An 18833-nucleotide genomic window follows, 5' to 3' on the forward strand; every position below is an offset into this window, starting at 1 on the left:
TCTGAAATAGGCTCCAGGCTCCGAGCTGGCAGTCAGCACAGAGCCCGACGTGGGGCTCCAGCCCACGAACCGCGAGATCATGACCTAAGCGAAAGTCGGACGCTTAACCAACTAAGCCACCCAGGCGACCCTCATTTGTTTATTTTCAAGACAAGCCAGACAAGGAGAATTTGGGGGGAAGTTTTAGTTTTTCTTTTCTTTTAAATATTGGCAACCATGTCACTTCCCACCCCCCCCCCCACCCCCCGCAGCAAACAGGGCATAGAAAAGATGTTTGTGGGCGGGATTTGTACCCTTCAGGGAGACGGTTTTGTCTGGGTGGAGAGCACGATGTGGGTCCCAGGCTGTCTCGCGCTCTCCATCCCCAGCCAGCGAGAGCCCCCCGAGCCCAGCAGCAGCCCCCAGCGCCCGGGAGACACCCCCAGACGCCGTCTTCACCGCCTTCACCGCCAGAGGCAGGAGGCAGGGCCCGAAGCCCCGCGAGGGCACCACCCAAATAGCTATAATCAGCAGCCTCGCCAAGACTTCAAACTCACCCAATTATCCTGCGAGGGAAAAAAAACACAAAATGAAAACAAATTAACATGTTTGCATAGAAGCTGCGGCAGCAACACACACAGCCGCGCGCGCGCACATGCCGGCGCGTGTCCCAGCCAGGCCCCGAGACACTGCCGCCACCGCCCCCTCCCTGAGCCCGGTACCCACAGCAGGGCTGGGCTGTGCCCGTCTGTGCCTGCCCCCCGGGCCAAAATGTGTCCTAGGTCCAGCGACTACATTGTCACCAGACCCGAGAAGGCAGTGTCTCAGCCCTCCAAATTTCAGGTTTTCTTCCCCCCGCCCCCCGATTTAATAAACACCTGAAATCCATTGTGTGCCAAAATTCAACCTCACTGATGGGGAAATAAGCACAGAGAGGTTAGTTGACCTGCCCCAGGCTGCACAGCTGGTGGGTGGAAGAGGTGGGGTTCAAATCCAGAGTCCTCTCTGTAACTACCGAGCCTTCTCTGGCTCGCTCTTGTCTCTGGATGAGGTGCCAAGACCTGAGCCCAGCCTTCGAGACCCCCAGTCCAGCCCAAGCCAGGCCTTCCAGCCTGTGTCCATTCTTGTGTGTCCCACCCAAATTTCCTACTCCTTGTTTTCTTATGCCGAGGGGCTATGGGCGTGGTGGTCATGATCTTGGAGCCTCACGGATATGGGTTCAAATCCCTGACCCACCAGTCCCTTTCTGAATGCTTTAGGCAAGTGGCTTCCCCTCCCTGTGCCTCAGTTTCCCCTGCTGGAAGGTTGGGATGATAATGGTCTCTATTTCAGGGAAGTTACCAGGATTCAGCGGGTGGATAACTGCAAGGTACTACCTCTGGCATTGCACGTGGGGTGGGGTTCTCCCACCAGAATACATTCACACCCCCACCCTACCATTCAGTGAGCCCTACAGGCCTGGCTCACCTGTCCTGCTGAGCCCCTGTGAGTGTACCTTGTGCTCTGTGCAGTCCCGGAGAGCACAGTCAGGGAGCTGAGGTGCTTCCTCCCCTTCATGGGAACTACCCTTCCCTGGGCTCCCTGAAGCTCTGTCCACCTGGGGCTGGGGTTGCTGGGCATGGATGTCATCATCCCTGCCTTGTCAGCCGAGTCCCCGAAGCCTGACACTGAGGGCACTCAGGCGAGGTTTGGCAAACGGAGCGGAACCACCATGCGCACTCTCACCTGGGCGTATGTGGGGCTTGTCCCCACAAGGTGAAGGATGAACCGTGCTGGAAGGGGCTGGGGGTTAGGTCTTGGAGTTCAGGGGTCCCCAGGCCAGGGCCACACGTACCTCCTCAGTCCTCTCGCGCTGCTCTGCCTGGGCCATGGACAAATCCCTCCACCTGTGGAAGCCACTGTCCTCTCTGGCCCACGATGGTGAAAGCTGAGGGTGGGCACAGCCGGGGCAGTGGGCATCCAGTGGGAGGGGGATTTCAAGGAGCTAAGAGGGTGCTGCTGAGCAAGTGACAGTACTGCACGTACTCCTCATCCTGCCCAGTCTTCCCATGGCCAGCTGACAGAGGTGCTATTTCTGGCCCCATTTTCTGATGGAGAAACTGAGGCCCCCAGGGACCTGGTGACTTACTCAAGAGAATTCTGCCAGAAGTGGCAGAGAGGGGTCTGGGTTGGTGCTCCAGCCTCCTTGCATTACTGCAGGGGCCACAGGGGCAGCACCTTGCGGGTCTAGAGCGCGAGGCCCGCAGGATGTCGTCCTGGTAGTGGTGGTAGGAGGCTGACTTCACTGTCAGAACTCAGGACCGCCCCTCTGGAATCAGCCCCTTCCTCAGCCTGCAGTCCTGCCCACTACTCAGGGTCAGGGCAGCATCCAGGGGAGGTGGCCCAGTGCCCACTCCAGGAATAGCCAGTGGGACATCAGGTACCCACTTGGCATCCCAGCCTTCCCTTGGTCTGGCTCTGCTGCGGGCTTCAGAGTGCAGCAGACCAGGCTTCGTGGCCAGACCCCATCAGGTGGCCTTGAACAGACCCTGGGCCTCTCTGAGCCTCTGCTCGCCCCTGGAGAATGGGAGGCATGGACATATCTGTACTTCTCAGGATGGGCTCAAAGCTGGGTGGAGCAGCCCCCTGCCCAGACTGCTTGAGGAAGGGGCCCCCCTCTCCCTCTTCCAGAATCTTCCCAACCCCCAAGCCTCCATGACACTGCTTGGGGTGGGGCTTGCATTGCCGCCCAGCCCACACCCCACTCACCCATGTGCGTTGTCAAGTACCCACCTGGTTTTCTGGGGGCCTACGTGCTCCAGATGTGTGGAGGGGCTTGTTGGACTGAGGTGGTGGGTACACTGTGCAGTGAAATGAGGGAGAGACCCCGGGGGCCAGGGCATGTGACCAGAGGAGAGCTGTGAGCCCTGGGCCGCACAAGGAGTGGTCGGGAAGGAAAGGCCCAGTGTATCCCTGTTTGTTCAGTGGGGATTTACTGAGCATCTACTGTGTGCCTGTCCTTGGTGTAGAAAGAGACTAGAGATGGGTCTGTGAGGCCCCAGGGTTGGCCCCCTTGCTGCTGAGTGCCCCTGGGCCAAGCCACAGCCTCTCCGGACCCAGCCTTCTCACACAGGGTTATGGAGAGAGTCACAGGAAGATGACATCTGGGACTAAGTGGCTGAGAGCCTGGGAGTCGTGCATGGAGGTTCAGCCCCCACCCCGCCCCTTGGGGATCACATAGGAGCTGGCTCCAGGGGCTATCATGGAGCTATGTATGACGGGGACACCTGCTCACCCTTCTGAGGCAGAAGCTGGGAGCCGGCGGGAGTGTGTGTGTGTGTGTGTGTGTGTGTGTGTGTAAGAAGTAGGGAGAATGTTCTTTTCCCTCCCTTATTACAAAAGTAAAATTCATCTGTTAGTATTTGGAAACAATAAGACTGATGAAAATGCAGCCATCCTCCAGCTGCCCAGAGCTCAGCACTTGGTCTCCTGCTGGGGACACTCCCCGCAGGTGTTGGGCATTTGGGGAGTGTCCGGTTTCACCTTGCGTAAATGACAGCCCTGGTCCAGTGGGGCTTGTGTGAGTCAGCCCGGGCCTGGCCGCGCAGATCGGCACATTCCGGCCCGGGCTTCTGGGAGCCACCTGCCCGCCCAGCAGCCCATTGTCTGGCATGTGGGGGCTCAGAGCAGCCGTTGTTCTGCGCACATCTGATCCTGTCTTTTCCACATCAGATCATTTGTAACCGTCACCAGGCAATCGGGCCCGTCGCTGATTCAATCTCGGCTTTGTGCTGTCACAGCTGTTTTTCTGCGCCGGGCTGATTTTGAAAGGAGGCCCATCTTCTGGGCCCGTTCTTCAGAAGCAGGGGGAGGGGTGGGGGTCTTTATGTGTCTGTGTGTGTGTGCGTGCTCATCCTCCCCACTCCCATGCAGCACCCACCCCCCCTTGGCCTCTGTCTCTCCTCACTGGAGTAGAATTTGGAACAAGGTGCATAGATGAGGGCCCCAGGGCCATATCCCCGTCCCCTACCACCCACCCACCCTGGGCACCTATGTGCCCCAGTGTGCAAACACAGTGGAGTCTGTGCTCCAGTGGAAGAGATAGATGCTAAATTGTTCATCAGTAAGGTCATTTCAGAGTGGTAATGACAATCAAGGATCTACAGCTATGATGGAATAGTGGCTGGAGCAGTCAAGGAAGGCCTCTTAGAGGAGGTGATGTTTGTGTTGAGGTGTGAATGAGGAGTTAAGAGCTGGCACAAGAGTGTCCCCCCTTCTGAACTGAGATGGCCTATAAGTGTAAAATCCACCCCAAATTTCAAAGGCTTAGCGTGGGGGGGGGGGACATAAAATATCTCATTAGTAATTTTAAAATATTAATTACATGTTAAAGTGATCCTATTTTGGACATGTTAGATTAAATGAAACGTTATTAAACAGAATTTCCCTTGTGGATACTAGAAAGTTTGTAATTATGTTGTATTTCTACTGGAGAGCACTGGTGTATTTAGGTAGAGAAAAAAATTGTCAAGTGCAAAGGTCCTGGGGTTGACCATTGACCTGTTAGATGACCAGGGTAGCAAGGGGAGAGGGATAGTGTACATAAGTCGTGGGGAAGTGGCTCACAGAGCCTTAGAAGAAGATATTGATAGAAATGCCATGGAAGCCAGTGAGGGAGTTTAGAGTGGAAAAGGAAGTGATTCCACACAGAAACTCAGCCTGGCACCTGCGGGGTGGAGAGGAGCATAAGGGGGCCTGTGGAGGTTGGGACGTGATGGGGCACATGTTCAGAGTGCGGGTCTGGTGTAGAAGAGTTGCAGAACGACCTGCTGGAGGGTGTCTGGACCAGCTTCACTTCCCTTCCCTCCGGGATTTCAAAGCCTCTGGTCCCTCTTGTGTTCCTGCGTCTCTCTCTCCCCCCACCCATCCCCACCTTTCCTGGCCACTGCCTCCTCCCTGAGCAGCTGCTCCCTGTCACGTCCAACAATTTATAATACAGCCAGCTCCTCACCTCCAGGTGGTCAGTGGTTGAAATCCCTTTTCAAAAAGTTACTTAAGGGACACCTTGGTGGCTCAGTCGGTGGAGCATCCAACTCTTTTTTTTTTTTTTTTAATGTTTTATTTATTTTTGAGAGAGAAAGACAGTGTGAGCACGAGAGGGACAGAAAGAGAGGGAGACACAGAATCCGAAGACAGGCTCCAGACTCTGAGCTGTCAGCACAGAGCCCGATGCAGGGCTCGAGCCCACAAACTGCGAGGTCATGACCTGAGCCAAAGTTGGACACTTAACCCGACTGAGCCACCCAGGCATCCCAGCCTATTGTCCAACTTCTGATCTCAGGGTCTTGAGTTCAAGCTCTGCTTTAGGTGTAGAGCCTACTTTAAAAAAAAAAAAAGCAAAAAGAAAAAAACTCTGAAGTGATGCACAGTCACTGTAAAAAAATTAGAAATAGAAGCACAAAGAAGAATCAAACTCCCTAGAGATAAACACAGTCACGCAGCCAGGCTGCGGCAGAGCTGGGGTTTGAGCCCAGGTGGCTTGGCCCCAGCATCCCAGTGCTGAGATCACAACGCCCTGTTGCCAGATGACACTGAGGGAGCCCCTCTCCCAGAAAAGGGCTTAGAGATGCTGCGCCCCCAGCCCAGCTCACAGCAAAGGGCAGAGGCTGGACACCTGGCCCCCACACAAGTGGGGCTTGGCTCTGGGGGGTTAGCATGTATATAAATATATTGATGGTGCCTTGTCTTGTCCCCCCCCACCGTGCCTTGAAGGCTCTTCTCATTTCCTTTCTAGCCTGATCCTCTGAAGCATCTGTTGATCCTTGGCTCCTGGCTCAAAGTCAAGAACAGCCCTCAGGCAGACACTTTTACCCACACCCCCACCCCGCCTTAGTCTACCCGCACCTGGGCTTCTGTCTCCTGGCCTCCTAAGCACTCCTGGCCTTCCTGCCTTGGGCCCCGTTTTCTACCCTTCCTCCCTCCCCTGGGGGTCTAAGTCTGGCTCAGCCCAGCCCTGCCCCCTTCTCCAACTAATTGCCTGCCCTGTGGCCCTGGACAGCACCCCCTCCCCTACTCTGTCCTGGCCTATGTTTCCTCGTGGGTACACAAGAACATAGTAATCTTTCCCTAGGTTGTGGGGTTGGTTAAATGAGGTGATGTCTGTAAAATGCTGAGCCCATGGGAACACTGAAAATAAAAATCAGCTCCCATTATTGCTCTGATTATTGGATTTTTCTCCTTCCCTGTCACTGGGTTAACCCTGAACTGTAGGGGGCAGGGACCTGGGGGCAGGGAGGGGGATGGGTGGGAAGATGTGTGGGAGCACCGAGCCCCTCCCAGCTCCACGATGGGATTTACATTTGCCCTTTGCACAGTGTCCCCCCTTCCGGACTCATTACCCCCAGAGTCCTCCCTCTGGTAACACCTGGTACCATTTTAGTTTCTGCTTGTACGTTTGCTCCTCCACAAAGGTCCCATGACCTCCAACAAAAGCAACTGGCTTGGAGCCTTTCTGCTGATGACACCGAGCATGTTGATGTGGGCTTCACCCCCACCCCCATCCCTTGGCTGGAAGAGACCTTGCTGTCACTTACACCCAGGCCAGAACTAGGGGAAAAATGAATGACCCATACGGTCATGCCATCCCCCCCTACCCCCACACTTCCCTTGCTGGGATCTGGCTCTCAGGGAGTGGAAGCTGGATAGGGAGTCCGAGATTTGGTAGCTTTGCTTCCCTGGTGAGGGCTTCCTGAAGGCTCAGTTTTGTGAGAACGAGCCCCACCCCCATCCACTCCCCGGGGTGCTCCTGGGCAGTCTTTGGTTCTGGGAGCCAACAACTGCCCCCTCCATCACTAGAGGGAGTGGTTTTCAGGCCTTGATTGAGCCCCCCAGTCCACCCAGCACCTCCTCTTAGCCTCTCCCTGCCCTGAACCAGCACTTGGCCACAGGAGGTGGATCTCACCACCTTGTGACTGAGGTCCCTGCCCCTATTCCCTCTGCCCTAGTGACCCTGGCTGGCCTTAACACAGATGGGGTACCCCTAGTCACTCACCAAGAGGGTTGCTTCTCCCTCCTGGAGCTGCTGCAAGTTCTCCACACACCCCAGTTTTTTTCCAAGTCTTCATATGCTTGCCTGTGCAGTCCTCTGCTTGGGACCCTTTCTCCTCCCCTCTTCACCTATTTACTACCCTCTCTGTTGATAATAATCATAAATGATACTAATAACAGCTGCCACTTGGACAGTTACTACTATGACCCTGGCATATGATCCCCGTTAAGAAATTAACCCCTTTTTCAGAGGAGAAAACTGACTCTCAGAGGGATTTGCCCTAAGCAGAGCTAAGGGATAAAGCTGGGGTTCAGTTAAGGAATAAAGCTCAGACATCTGCCCCCAAAGCCTGCAACAATATTGTCACCCTTCTTATGAGACAGTAGGGTTGTCCTTTCATTGTGACACCCCTAGGCTAGGTAGGGAGGCCCCATCATGGCTACCACTTGTCTGCCCTGCAATTGCCCTTCTGACACTCCTTCCCTCTGTCAGGGTCTGTCACTGCCTCAGCATCTCACACAGGACCCCCCACACAGTAGGTGCTTAATTTATATCTTGTCTCCAGAAGTTGGAGAGCCACCCCTGGCAGATAACATCAAGATTAGTTCCCATGGTGACTGACGTCACTATGCTCCCAGGCTCCGCCCTGCCCCTTTCCGCAGGGCACGTGCACTGGGAGCTGGCCGTGGTGCTGAAGTGGAGAGCCGCCCAGCCTGAACCGCCCCCCTCTGTCCTAGTTGGTCACTGTGGAGCCCCACCTTGCCTCAACACTCTGGGCCAGCTTCTCGCCCATTCTTCCTTCAGGAGATGGTTTCCTAGGGGCCTACTGTGCACGGCCACTGGTCATAGTATCGTGTACCCATGGAGGAGGAATCAGAGAGAGCCACACAAGGAACTCAATAAACTTAGTTTGATTATTGATCAAACATTTATCAAGCACCTTGTATGTCTCTGAAAAGCCCTTGAGGAACCCAGGCTTTGGCTGAAAGTCAAGTAGAATTTCAAGGGGGCGGGTAGACACTCAGGAAGGGCTTGCAAGCAGAGAAGGGATTCCATGGGGAAAGGCTTGCAAGCGTGGTGGTGAGAAGCTTGTGCTCACCGCAGGGCTTGGCTGTGGCTGCCTGTCCTCTCAATTCGTGATTGTCCACTTTTTGGTCTCTCCTGGCAGCCCAGAACTGCTCGCCTGTCTGGCTCCAGCGCCCTGCCCAGGGCCAGACCCAGACTGAATGGAGAGTTGTCTCTCAGGACAGCTCCCAGGTCGGCATCTCTGTCCCGGGAACACAGGGAGCCTGGTATGCTTTGTGGCCAGATTGGCATTTTGGAGAGAGCGCTGGTCCTGTGGGGGTGTGGGGATGGATGCAGCAGTAATCCTGGCAGTAGATGAAGCCTCCTGTTAAAGGCGGCAGTGCCCCTCCATCCCAACCTTTAAGAAAAGGGAGTGAAAATCCCCTTCTGGTGCAGCGACCCAAATGGCAGTGGGGAAATAATCACTTTTCACAGACCCCTTATCCACAGCCAAGCCCTGCGCCAGTTTAATCAGCAGTGGCGGTGTGACTTGAAGATTCCCGGGCTTGAGAGATCAGGAGAGGGGTTAAAGAAAATTACCCTCGCCTCCTCCATGCTAATGTAATCTCTAACCAGATCTGCCTAGCCGCAGCTCAAATTGCTTTTTAGATTAACATTTAATTATTAACAGGGTCCCCTGGAAGGCCTCAGGCTCAGAACAGAGATGGGGGAGGGAGCAGCAGGAGGGGGGTGGGGTGGGCTTCTACTCTGACTGCCTTGCAGTCAGACAGAGTGGGATGGGGGGGGGGAGGGAGAGAGAGGGAAGGAATAAGGGAGAGTGGGGGTCAGGAAGAGAACAAGAAAGAGAGACAGCAGGAAGGAAGGAGAAGAGAGACGCCAGGACAGGAAGGCAGATGGAGTAAGGGATAGGGAGAGAGACCAGGAAGAGGAAGAAAGAGACAGTGGATCCTCCTGCTGTGGGGGAGGGGCCGTGCACCCTGATTCCCTATGGCACTCGTGGGAAAGGGTCCCTCTGCCCTTCTGTCATGGCCAAAGGCAGGTGATTTCCTGCCCCTCACTGTTTATGGAGGACTTAGCTTTCCGAGGCTTCATGCTGGCCTGGCTTGTGGTGCTGGGGACTGTCACAGATAAAGTGACTCAAGGCCATATAATCAGGATCTGACTCCAGCTCTCTCAGGCTCCCAATCCAGTGCTCATTCCCTTCCCCAAGCCCTGGGCCTCCCACCTCCACTCTGCATTCTTCCCTGCATGTGGGGTCAGGCTCTGTGGCCAGGACAGGGTCCTGCACAGCAGGGGGCAGGAAGGAGGGGGAATCAAGGTAAGAACTGTGGGCAGCTCCTGCCCCCTCCCCCATGGAGGTTTGTGGGCCCCCAAGGAATAGTGGGCAACTACTTCAACTCCTATTAGGAAACGCAGAGTCTGAAGTGTCCACCCAGTGGTTCATGTGAGCTGCTGGGTTTCTCCGGCTCCCGGTCTCATCCCAACTCAAGATTCTGAATCCCTCAAGTGCAGACTGCACCTAGACCCCCTCTATGTGCCAGCAGAGGGCCTAGCCCTGCTGCCTTGCACACAATTAGTGCACTGGATTGTCTGAAAACCAAATCGCAACATCGCCACATACCCAAGCAGAAGTGCCTCCTACAAGATACATTGGGCTACTCCCCCTCAAGGTTCAGTGAGGGAAACAGAGTTGGGGGGAGGGACTGTGACTTCCTCCAGGTCATTCAGCCAGTCAGAGCCCCAGTGTGGGCAGGTGCCACCCCCCCAGCTTTCCTCTGTGAGCTCCTGTTCCTACTGCACATTGGGAGGGGCCTGGCATGACCTTCCCCTCCAAGCCACAGCTAGTCTTTGGCCCTGGGCAGAGCCAACAAGGCCGGTAGGCAGCTCCAGGAGAGGGGGAGGGACACGGGCTGGCAGTGGACAGCCATGGCCTTCATGAGGTCACAGCCTCTCCAGGCGTGTCCTCACATTCTGCCCTGCTCTAGGGCCAGCCGGCCTGGCAGGGGACAGTCTGCTGACCTGCAGGGTGCGTGAGGGAATGTGCTGCCCCACTGCTACCTTAGAGAAAGGGCAGCAGCTGGAGGGCGAGGCCAGGGAAGCTCACTTTCAGTGGGTAGCTTCGGGAGTAGGAAGTCCATTCTTATTGGATTGGATGTTCTCTCTTCGCAGGACATAACCGATTTTTGTTCAGTCCACGTGGCATGGGGCTGGCCCTCAAAAGATGCTCAGGGTTAGTTTGCTGCCTGAATGAATGAATGAATGAATGAACGAATGAGGGAGGGAGGGAGGGAATGGTGGGTAAATGACAGGCACCTCAAAATGTTCTCAGAGGCAGGGTCTGCAATATATTCAGCTCAGTATTGTTCTGCCCAACGCAGGCCTCACACGCTGTCCTCTGTGGATGTTTATGGGATGAGTAAGTGGCCTTCTGGGAGCCCCTCCTCCTCCCCCTCCCTCCTCACCTCTCTCCCTGTGATCCCAGCCCCTCCTAGAGGAGAATCAAAGTAGATTTGAGCACTGGGGAGAAGCAGGCCCTTGCCTCTGCTCCTTCCTGCCCAGCTGCCTAAAAGCTGGGAGCTGAGGGCTGCCCCCCCACCACGATGGAGCCAGGGGTGGGGGCCACACGGTGTGGGGCTGAGGGTGCAGTCTCTGGTTGGGAGTGACACCTAAAAGCTGCATGATCTTGTGCAGATTACTTCTCTGTGACCATTTTCTAATCTGTGAAATGGGGCTAAAAACAGCACCCACCCCAGAGGCTGCTAGAAAGCTGTGGTGAGGTAGAATGGACAGGATGCACGGGGGGCATGGCACAGAGGGAATCTTTGATAAATGGGAAGCGCTATTATTAGTACTAATGTGCGTGTAGTTATTTGTAAGCTTCCCCCTCCCGCTGGCTGGGGGCTTCCCGAGGCCCCCTGCAGCCAGACAGGCAGGGAGAGATGACAGAAAGTAGGCAGGGCCAAAGGCCCTAATTCCCAGTTCTTTTAATAAAAATAAAGACCCTTTAGACATCCTTCTCCTATGCATTGTTCTGCCGAGGCAAGCAGCACAGACTCAATTCCTCCTCGGACTTGGAAAGTTCCTTCCTTTCTTTCCCCTCCCCTGTCACATTTCCTTTATCTAAATCCTCAGCCATGAAAGGGCATATCGACAGCTGGGGGCGTTATCTGGTGGAGGGGACCTTTTCCTAGGGGTGCCTCTGAGATAAGGCGTCTTATCAGCCCCCACGTCAGGAATGATGCCAAGGCATCTAATCACTGAGGCTTGCGACATTTTCTCCCTCCCTTCCCCCCACCCCCTTTTTTTATTAAAGTCACAAAAGACCTTGGGCGTATAAACAGGCTGATTTGCAGATAGGGTTTCAAAATGAGCAGTGTTCCCAGGACAGTCCCTGGCTTGGGGAACCATGAGTCCAGGTGGGGCCTCTGCGGTGCTGGCTTTCTGCACATGGGGTGATGCCAAGCAGAGAGGGGGCAGGGTGGGGTCAAGGCAAAGAATCTGAGGGTTTTAGGCGCCTGCCCCATTCCTGTCCCCAGCTTGCTGTGTGTCCTTGTGCAGGACGTTTGGCTTCTCTGGGCCTCAGTCACATCGTCTGACAATAACGGATTCATTGATTCAGCCATTCATTCAGCACCTATTTATTAAATGATTGCTCTTTGCCAGGCACCAGAAGAAAGAGACAAATAAGACATGGTCCTTGCCCCCGAGAAACTCGCAGTCCAGTGGAGAGAGACAGACATGAAAATTGGCAATTACAACCCAGTGTGCTTAGGACTGTGAGGAGGGATGCCCAGAGGAGGGGACAGCTGAGCCAGAGTCTGGGGGAACTTGGATTGGGGTGGTGGTGCTATAGGCAGAGGAGCCAGCACAGGCAGAGGTTTGGGCGTGTGGGGCAGCCAGCTAGAGGGCAGGCTAGGAGAGCTGGTTGGGGGGAGGGTGGGGGGGAGGCAAAGAAGGTTGGGCTCTATTCTGGGGCCAGAGAGACGTTGAAGGGCAGGGAGAGGGGTCTGACTTTGTCCTGTTGTAGATGGTGGGATGAGGCGGGAACTCATCATGGGGTAACCCACTCATCATGGTACTTGGCTGGCTCCCGCCCCCTCCCACCCTGCCCCCCCACCCACATGCCCCAGCAGCAGGGAGAATGAGCAGTGAGCTGGGATTAGAGGCACAGAGAGAAAACCTCTCCTCTTCAAGTGAAGATGGTGTCTCAGGCAGCAGGGCCCTGCCTGCCGGTCTTCCAGAAGCAAAGCATGAAATGATCCAGGCAGCTGCCCTAAGCTGAGGCCTTAACATGGATCCTGTTCCCTCGGGGGGGGGGTGGAGAGGGAGAGTCCTCTGTCACCCCCTGAGCTGGGGCCAGTGACCTCTTGGCTCCCAGAACCGCCTAGGTGTCCACCATCAGAGCACTCTGAAACAGGCAGCTGAGGGGGTCCAGAGAGTCCCCAGTCTGCCCCTCACCTCCAAGAGCTACAGCCTGCAGCCTGGCCCATAGAGCTGCAGAGCATGCTGTAATATGTGGCCTGTGGGGAGGTGTGGGGGGTCTGCTCAGGGCTGGGCTTCTTGGGCCCCTGGCACCCAGTGAAAGGCAAGGGGTCTGCTGGGGCGGGGCAGGGGAACATGTGCTGGGCACTGCCTGGACCCTGGCAGATAACGACCTGGGAGAGATCAGGGAGCCTCTGGGGCAGTAGCCCCTGGGGTCACACGGTGGGCACCGGGGCGGGGCTATGTAGGTTCCAGGTTTCCAGCCCAGCCCTGGCCTGTGGGCTACCCTCTGGGCACGGGGAGCAGGTCCACAGGGCCACTGCCTGCTGGTTGGCCCTGTGTAGGTTGCCACCTCTCTCTGGCTCAGGTTCCCCGAGAGAACTTCCACCTGCAGCTGGCAGGCCTTCTCTGGCTCTCCCCTCTGTCCTCTGTCCCCTAGACCCTGTGTCAGAGCAGTGAGAGGGGGCACCGTGCTGGGCTGGCATAGGGGGAGAGGGGCAGGGCAGCTGGTCTCTTACCTTCCAGGTGCACACACAATTGTGCGTGACCGTGGACACCCTGTGTGTGCATGAGAGGGCGCCAGGGGTGTGGAGGGGTGCGGCACCGCGGGTACGGGTGGACGGCGCTGTGCCCGTCTCGGGAGAGGTCCGTGGTGAGCGTGTCACAGCATCATGCCCGCGTGTCCCCAGGCGTCCAAGCCGGGCAGAGTGTGTGCGCAGTTATATCCTAAAGGGCCCGAGTCCCCAGTCCCCAAGGCTCAGTGCCTCCTTCTGCTGTCAAGGGCTTTCATCCCTGCAATAAGCCCTACTTCATTCCCTTTTTAAACTGTATAATTTCTGCCTGATTGTAATGGCATATTTTTAAATTACCAGAAATCAAAGCCGGGAAGTGGATAGTGCTGCTCTGACTGTGTGCGCCATCGCTGCATTAAGGCTGGCGATTGGGGTGGGGTTGGGGGAGGGTGAGAACCACCTACCCTCCCCCACTCACCCCTACTTTCTTTTTTTTTCTTTCCTTTTTTTTTTTTCTTTGAGACAGTAATAGGAGAAAATTGGTTTTGAAACTGAATAAAAGTCCCTTTCAGAGTAAATCATTTCTTTCAGGGTACCTTTGCTGAAAGTAAAATAGAGCATAATGAAAGGTGGTTACGTGATTGTCTTTCATTTACCGAGAGGCCAGGACAGACAGGAGGCTGCAACCGTCTCGGGGAAATTCAAGATTGGAATAATTGCGCCGTAACAAGGAGCTTGTTGTGAAATTAGTATCTTAAGAAAGTAGTGAAAAAAGGCTTTTCCTCATGAATACTTCATTATTAGAAGAAAGCAGCAGAATTTAAGGGCTCCAGACACCTGTTTAGTATTAAATAACTCCCCTTTCTTCCCCTTGAACACACACCCCCTCCTCTTTCTTCTCCTTTTTTTTTTTTTAAAGACTGGCAAGAGGATTGAGCTGGCCCAGCTTGGCTGCTCAGGACGTGGGTGGGGTGGGGTCAGGAGGTAGCAGGGATCCAGGGCCCAGGCTGGGTGGACATCAGGGGTGGCTTGAGAACTGCTCCTCTGGCTCTTCATGGAGGAGAGAGGAAGGGAGGGGCCCTCAGAGGAAAAGCTCCTGTCCCATCTCCATGGCCTCCAGGGTGGGTTTTTCCAAGATAAGTGTATTTCCGTATGAACACCAGGCATCTGGCTCTGGGCGAGAGTGAGCACAACTGGACCTGTCCAGAGCCACATCTGAGCTGCCACCTCTGGGGCACCCCTGCTGGGTGGACCTGCCTCACGCCTCCCACCCCCCGCTTCCTGTCTGGGGTGGTGAGCTCGGGCTGGGAGCCCTGGTGGCCTTTGGGACCTGGGCTCAGGGCTCAGCACGGGTCAGGGCAGGAGATCCCACCTTCTCCCAAGAATGCCATCCTGGACGTCTTCCTGTAGGGGTGCTGGAGAATGCCCCAGACCAACACTTCAATACGCTGGAGCACCCACCCGCCCACTGGCAGTTCCTGGGTACCCCTCATGTAGCTTTCAAAGATGACCACATGGGGTGTTTGCCCTCTGTGAGCCCGAGACTGAAGAGCAGGGACAGAGGTGGTGGCAAAAGCCAGAGGCCACAACTCACTGGAAGGGAGGGGGTGGGGATTTGATCAGGCCTGGGGGCATCAGGGAAGCCCCCTGGAAGAGGTGACCCACACAATGAGCAGGGTCAGGCATGTCTGTCCAGTCCGTTCTGGCCCCATCACAGTGGAAACCCACCACTCGCGACCTGGATTCTTTTTTTAAGTTTATTTTTAAGAGGGGGCAGGACAGAGATAGAGGGAGAAAGAGAATCCCAAGCAGGCTCCACACTGTCAGTGCAGAGCCTGGTGTGGGGGCTTGAACCCACAAACCCTGAAATCATGACCTGAGCCAAAATCAAAAGCCGGATGCCTAATCGAGTGAGCCACCCAGGCGCCCTGAGATCTGGATTCTTTTCCTTGTGAGGCCACAGATGAGTCTGTTGATTCCTCCGGGCCTCAGTGAGAAGTCTCTGATGTGCTCTGCGGGAGGTGGGGGGGGGGGCGCTGCTGGCAGTGACTCCCAGCCCAGGGTGGTGGGAGGGAAGCAGGCACGGAGCAGCCTGACAAGCACCTCATCTCCCTCCTCACAGGGACCCTGCCGCAGAGTGCGTCTCGCTGCTGGCCCCCAGCTCAGCCATGCTGGCCTGTCTCCAGAGGACCCAGAGCCCCCCGGGCCAGCATCTGGCCTGCCCAAGCAAGAGCCGGGAGCTGCGCAAGTGTGAGTGCACACCCTCCCCTGGCCCCTTCCGCTGTCCACTGGACCCACGCAGCTTGCCCTGTTCCTTCCCCCACCCATGCCTGAGTGGGGCAGGTCCCAGAGGGAATGCCATCCGAACCAGCCAGGCCACCCACCGCCACCCTGTCCGGAGCTCACCCCGTTCCTGGTCTTTGCCTGTGCTGTGCTGCCTCCCCCACACCGGCACCTACCCCCTTTGGCTGACTCCCACTGGGTGCGACCTCCCCGCCAGCCCTCTCTGACCCCAGCCCCCATCTGTGACCCCACAATGCACCACGTCTGTCTCCATAACCATTTTCCTGCACGGTTAGCAGATAATAGGACAACGTGGAAGCAAATAGTCCTGAATGGGATCCTAGCTTCGGGCACGATTTGCTGTGTGACCTTGGGCCTCTCTGGCCCTTGGTTTTTCAGTGTGTCAAATTAGGGAGCTGGACTTGGTGATCTCCAAGGGTCCATCTTCCTTGGCCGTCTAGGACAGGGATACCAACTCTCTGATTATTTTTAGCTACCATAGGGTTTTCCCAAAGAAAGAAAAAGAAGTATAAATACTTCTAAAGGAGTATTTGGAAGTATTTCTTCTTTAGAAGAAAAATACTTCTAAAAGAAGTATCTGGACACATTTGAAAACAGGGAGATTTGCATAATAACCTGGATTTTCAGTGTCTCTTGAATAAAAGAAATCAGAGGATCTGGCAACACAGGCCTGGGTTCCTGAACTGCAGCTCTCCGTTAGAACTGCTTTTGTCTCTTTAAAGATGTCTAGCTCCTGTTCACCACAGTCCCCGCCCCCCATTGGCTCCGCCCCCGTAGCCGGGAGTGTGCTTACACTTCCGCTCTTTTCCCTTTCTCGACCTGTGTTGATCTTTAGACAAGCTAGTAGATGGTACACCCACGCCGTCCAGTATACAAGAGGAATGACGGGGTCTGTACAGACAAAAGTGCCCGTCTCGCTCCTGTTGCACAGCCGCCCACTCCCCTTCTCAGAGGCAGCCTGCGTCGTCCTGTGTGTCCTTCCAGACCTTCTCGGCATGTCCCAGGCTGGGACGCAGTCACATACACCCCAATGTCCTGTGGGTCAGCATCTAAAGAGCTTCTTCCTTCTGCGGCCCCTTAGTTTTCCGGAGCAGGGGCGAACCAGGTTTCATTTGGCCGGCCCTCCATGCACCGGGCCTGACCCGCTGCCCCTATGGGCAGTGCTGCGATGAGTAACCGAGCGCGTGCGTGCGTGCGTGCGTGTGTGTGTGTGTGAGACAAAGGTGTGAGTAAAACTGCAGGATAGATCTCTCGAGGTGCAAATCCTGGGTCAAAGGTGTGTCCATTTGTCATTTTGATGTGGTCTGAGTGACACCTTCAGATGATGTGCGTTTTCCCACACCCTCACACATCACGCACGGCCTCAAACTCCTAGGCTCTGCTCGCCTCCTCGGTGAAAAATAGGATCCCAGTATAGTTTTTTTTTTTCTTTTTTTTTTTTTTAATGTTTTTTATTTATTTCTAGGAGAGAGAGAGAGACAGCGTGAGCAGGGGAGGGTCAGAGAGAGAGGGAGTCACAGACTGAAACAGGCTCCAGGCTCTGAGCTGGCAGTCAGCACAGAGCCCGACGCGGAGCTCGAACCCACGAACCGTGAGATCATGACCTAAGCGAAAGTCGGTCGGACGCTTAACCGACTAAGCCACCCAGGTGCCCCGATCCCAGTATAGTTTTAAATTAACACGTCACATGAATGAGGATGAATATCTTCTCACGTCTGAGCCACTTGCTTTCCTCTTTGAAGCTATTCAACTCCTTGGTCCATCTTTTTCAACTGGGTAGGTTTTGTTCTTATTGAATTACAGGAGCTCTTTGCATATAACAGAATTATACCTCGGTGTGTCATCCAAATTTCATCTGGTTTCCCCAATTTATCATTTGTCTTTGATTCCGCCGTGAAGAAATTTTCCTTATGAAGTGAAATCTGTATTTCCTTTCATGGCCCCTGGATTTTGTGTCATACTTAGAATATCCTTCCTCATGCTGACATCAGGGTTTCTTCTAGTTCTTTTATGGTTTAATTTTTTAAATACATGGTATAAAGTGGGATGTATGGATCCAAGCATATTCATCAGTGCAATGCTGTGGTAATTATTATAGTTATAACACATTAAGAACTTTAATGTCATTGAAATATTCACATACCATAAAACCCACCCATCTGAAGCTTACATTTAATGGTTTTTTTGAGTATATTTACAGAATCCTGCACCCATCAGCACAGCAAAAATTTAGAACATTTTTGTCACCTCAAGGAGAAACCCCTTCCCCATTAGCAGTCACTCTCTGATCCCCTTCTTTGCAGAGTCCCCTTTTCTGGACATTGATAATAAGAGATCCTACAGTGCGTGGCCTTCTGTGACTGGCTCCTTTCCCTTAGTGTGGCGTTTTCAAGGTCCATCCCTTTTGTAGCACGTATATAACCCCTTTTCATATTTGGGGGGGGCTTGCTGTTCCTGCTCATTCCCGACCCTCCCCCCTCACACAGAATTTCGTGGGCTGTTTATTTTTCTGTCTGAACTAGAGAAGCAACTTCTCTAGGAAAGAGCAAAACTCCTGTTGGTGTTTTTTCCCCCGGGATTGCGTGAAATTTATAATTCAGGAAGAAATAATTTTTTTTCATGTTGATGTCCTCCAAGAGCATGATAAAACCTCAGTTTGCTCAGACTTTTTTTTTGTCCCTGGGAACGTGCTGATGTCTGCCTCATCTAGCCCTTGCACATGTTAAAAGTTACCCGTTTCAGGCTCGGCTTTTCTTCCTGAAACGGAAGTTATTTATATCAAGGCTATTAACTCCCACCCCCTTACTGAATTCTTTTATGGTTTGTAACGGTTTTTCAATTTGGTTTCTTAGATTTTCCAGTTATGCTATTAGACTGTGTGCAAATTATCATTTTACTTCCTCCTTTGGAAGTTTTATACTTTGCTCTCTTTGCCTTATTTAACCATGTTGGCTGCTGTCCCTAGAACAATGAAAAATAATATTCGTGATAATGGACACTCTTGCTTCATTCCTGACTTTAATGAGAAGCTTCGATTATGCAAAATGCTGGTTTGCAGGGGGCAGATGCTTAGCAGGTTAAGTAAGTGTCCATGTGTCCCTGTTTTATCAAGAATTTTAAAAAATCAAGAATGGAAGTTGAAGCTTAGCAAACGCCTTTTCCGTGTCCGTGAAGATGACCGTATTTTTTTTTCCTTTTATCTTTTAATAGGAATAATGATAGGGACTCCTTACATTTCAACTACCCTTGCATTCCTGGTAGAATCCCGCTTGGTCATGGCAAATATTTCAATATATTGCCATACTGGCTTTGTTATTTCATGTCAGAGTTTTGCTTCCATTTCATCAGTGAGATGAGCCTTCAGGTTTTTGGAATGCTTTTTGTTGGGTTTCATTCTCAGTGTGCTTGCCTCACAGAGAGAATGGAGGCTTTCGTTGTCTTCTGTGCTTTTTGACAGTTTAAGTAGAAACAAGGCGCCTGGTGTGGCTCAGTCGGTTGAGTGT

At 53.9% G+C, this 18833-nt stretch overlaps 1 protein-coding gene across 1 annotated transcript in view; it reads left to right on the forward strand.

Moving 5' to 3' along the window:
* Positions 1 to 18833, forward strand: part of FAM222A (family with sequence similarity 222 member A) — a 56055-nt gene that overhangs the window by 14612 nt on the left and 22610 nt on the right. Inside the window, exon 2 of the mRNA XM_039226372.1 lies at positions 15149 to 15276. Coding sequence (XP_039082303.1) covers positions 15195 to 15276 — 82 coding nt within the window. The 5' untranslated portion in view covers positions 15149 to 15194. The remainder of the gene's footprint in view (positions 1 to 15148; positions 15277 to 18833) is intronic.

Source organism: Hyaena hyaena, unplaced genomic scaffold (assembly GCF_003009895.1).
Source record: "Hyaena hyaena isolate Hyena2069 unplaced genomic scaffold, ASM300989v1 scaffold_0, whole genome shotgun sequence".
Lineage (NCBI taxonomy): Eukaryota > Metazoa > Chordata > Mammalia > Carnivora > Hyaenidae > Hyaena > Hyaena hyaena.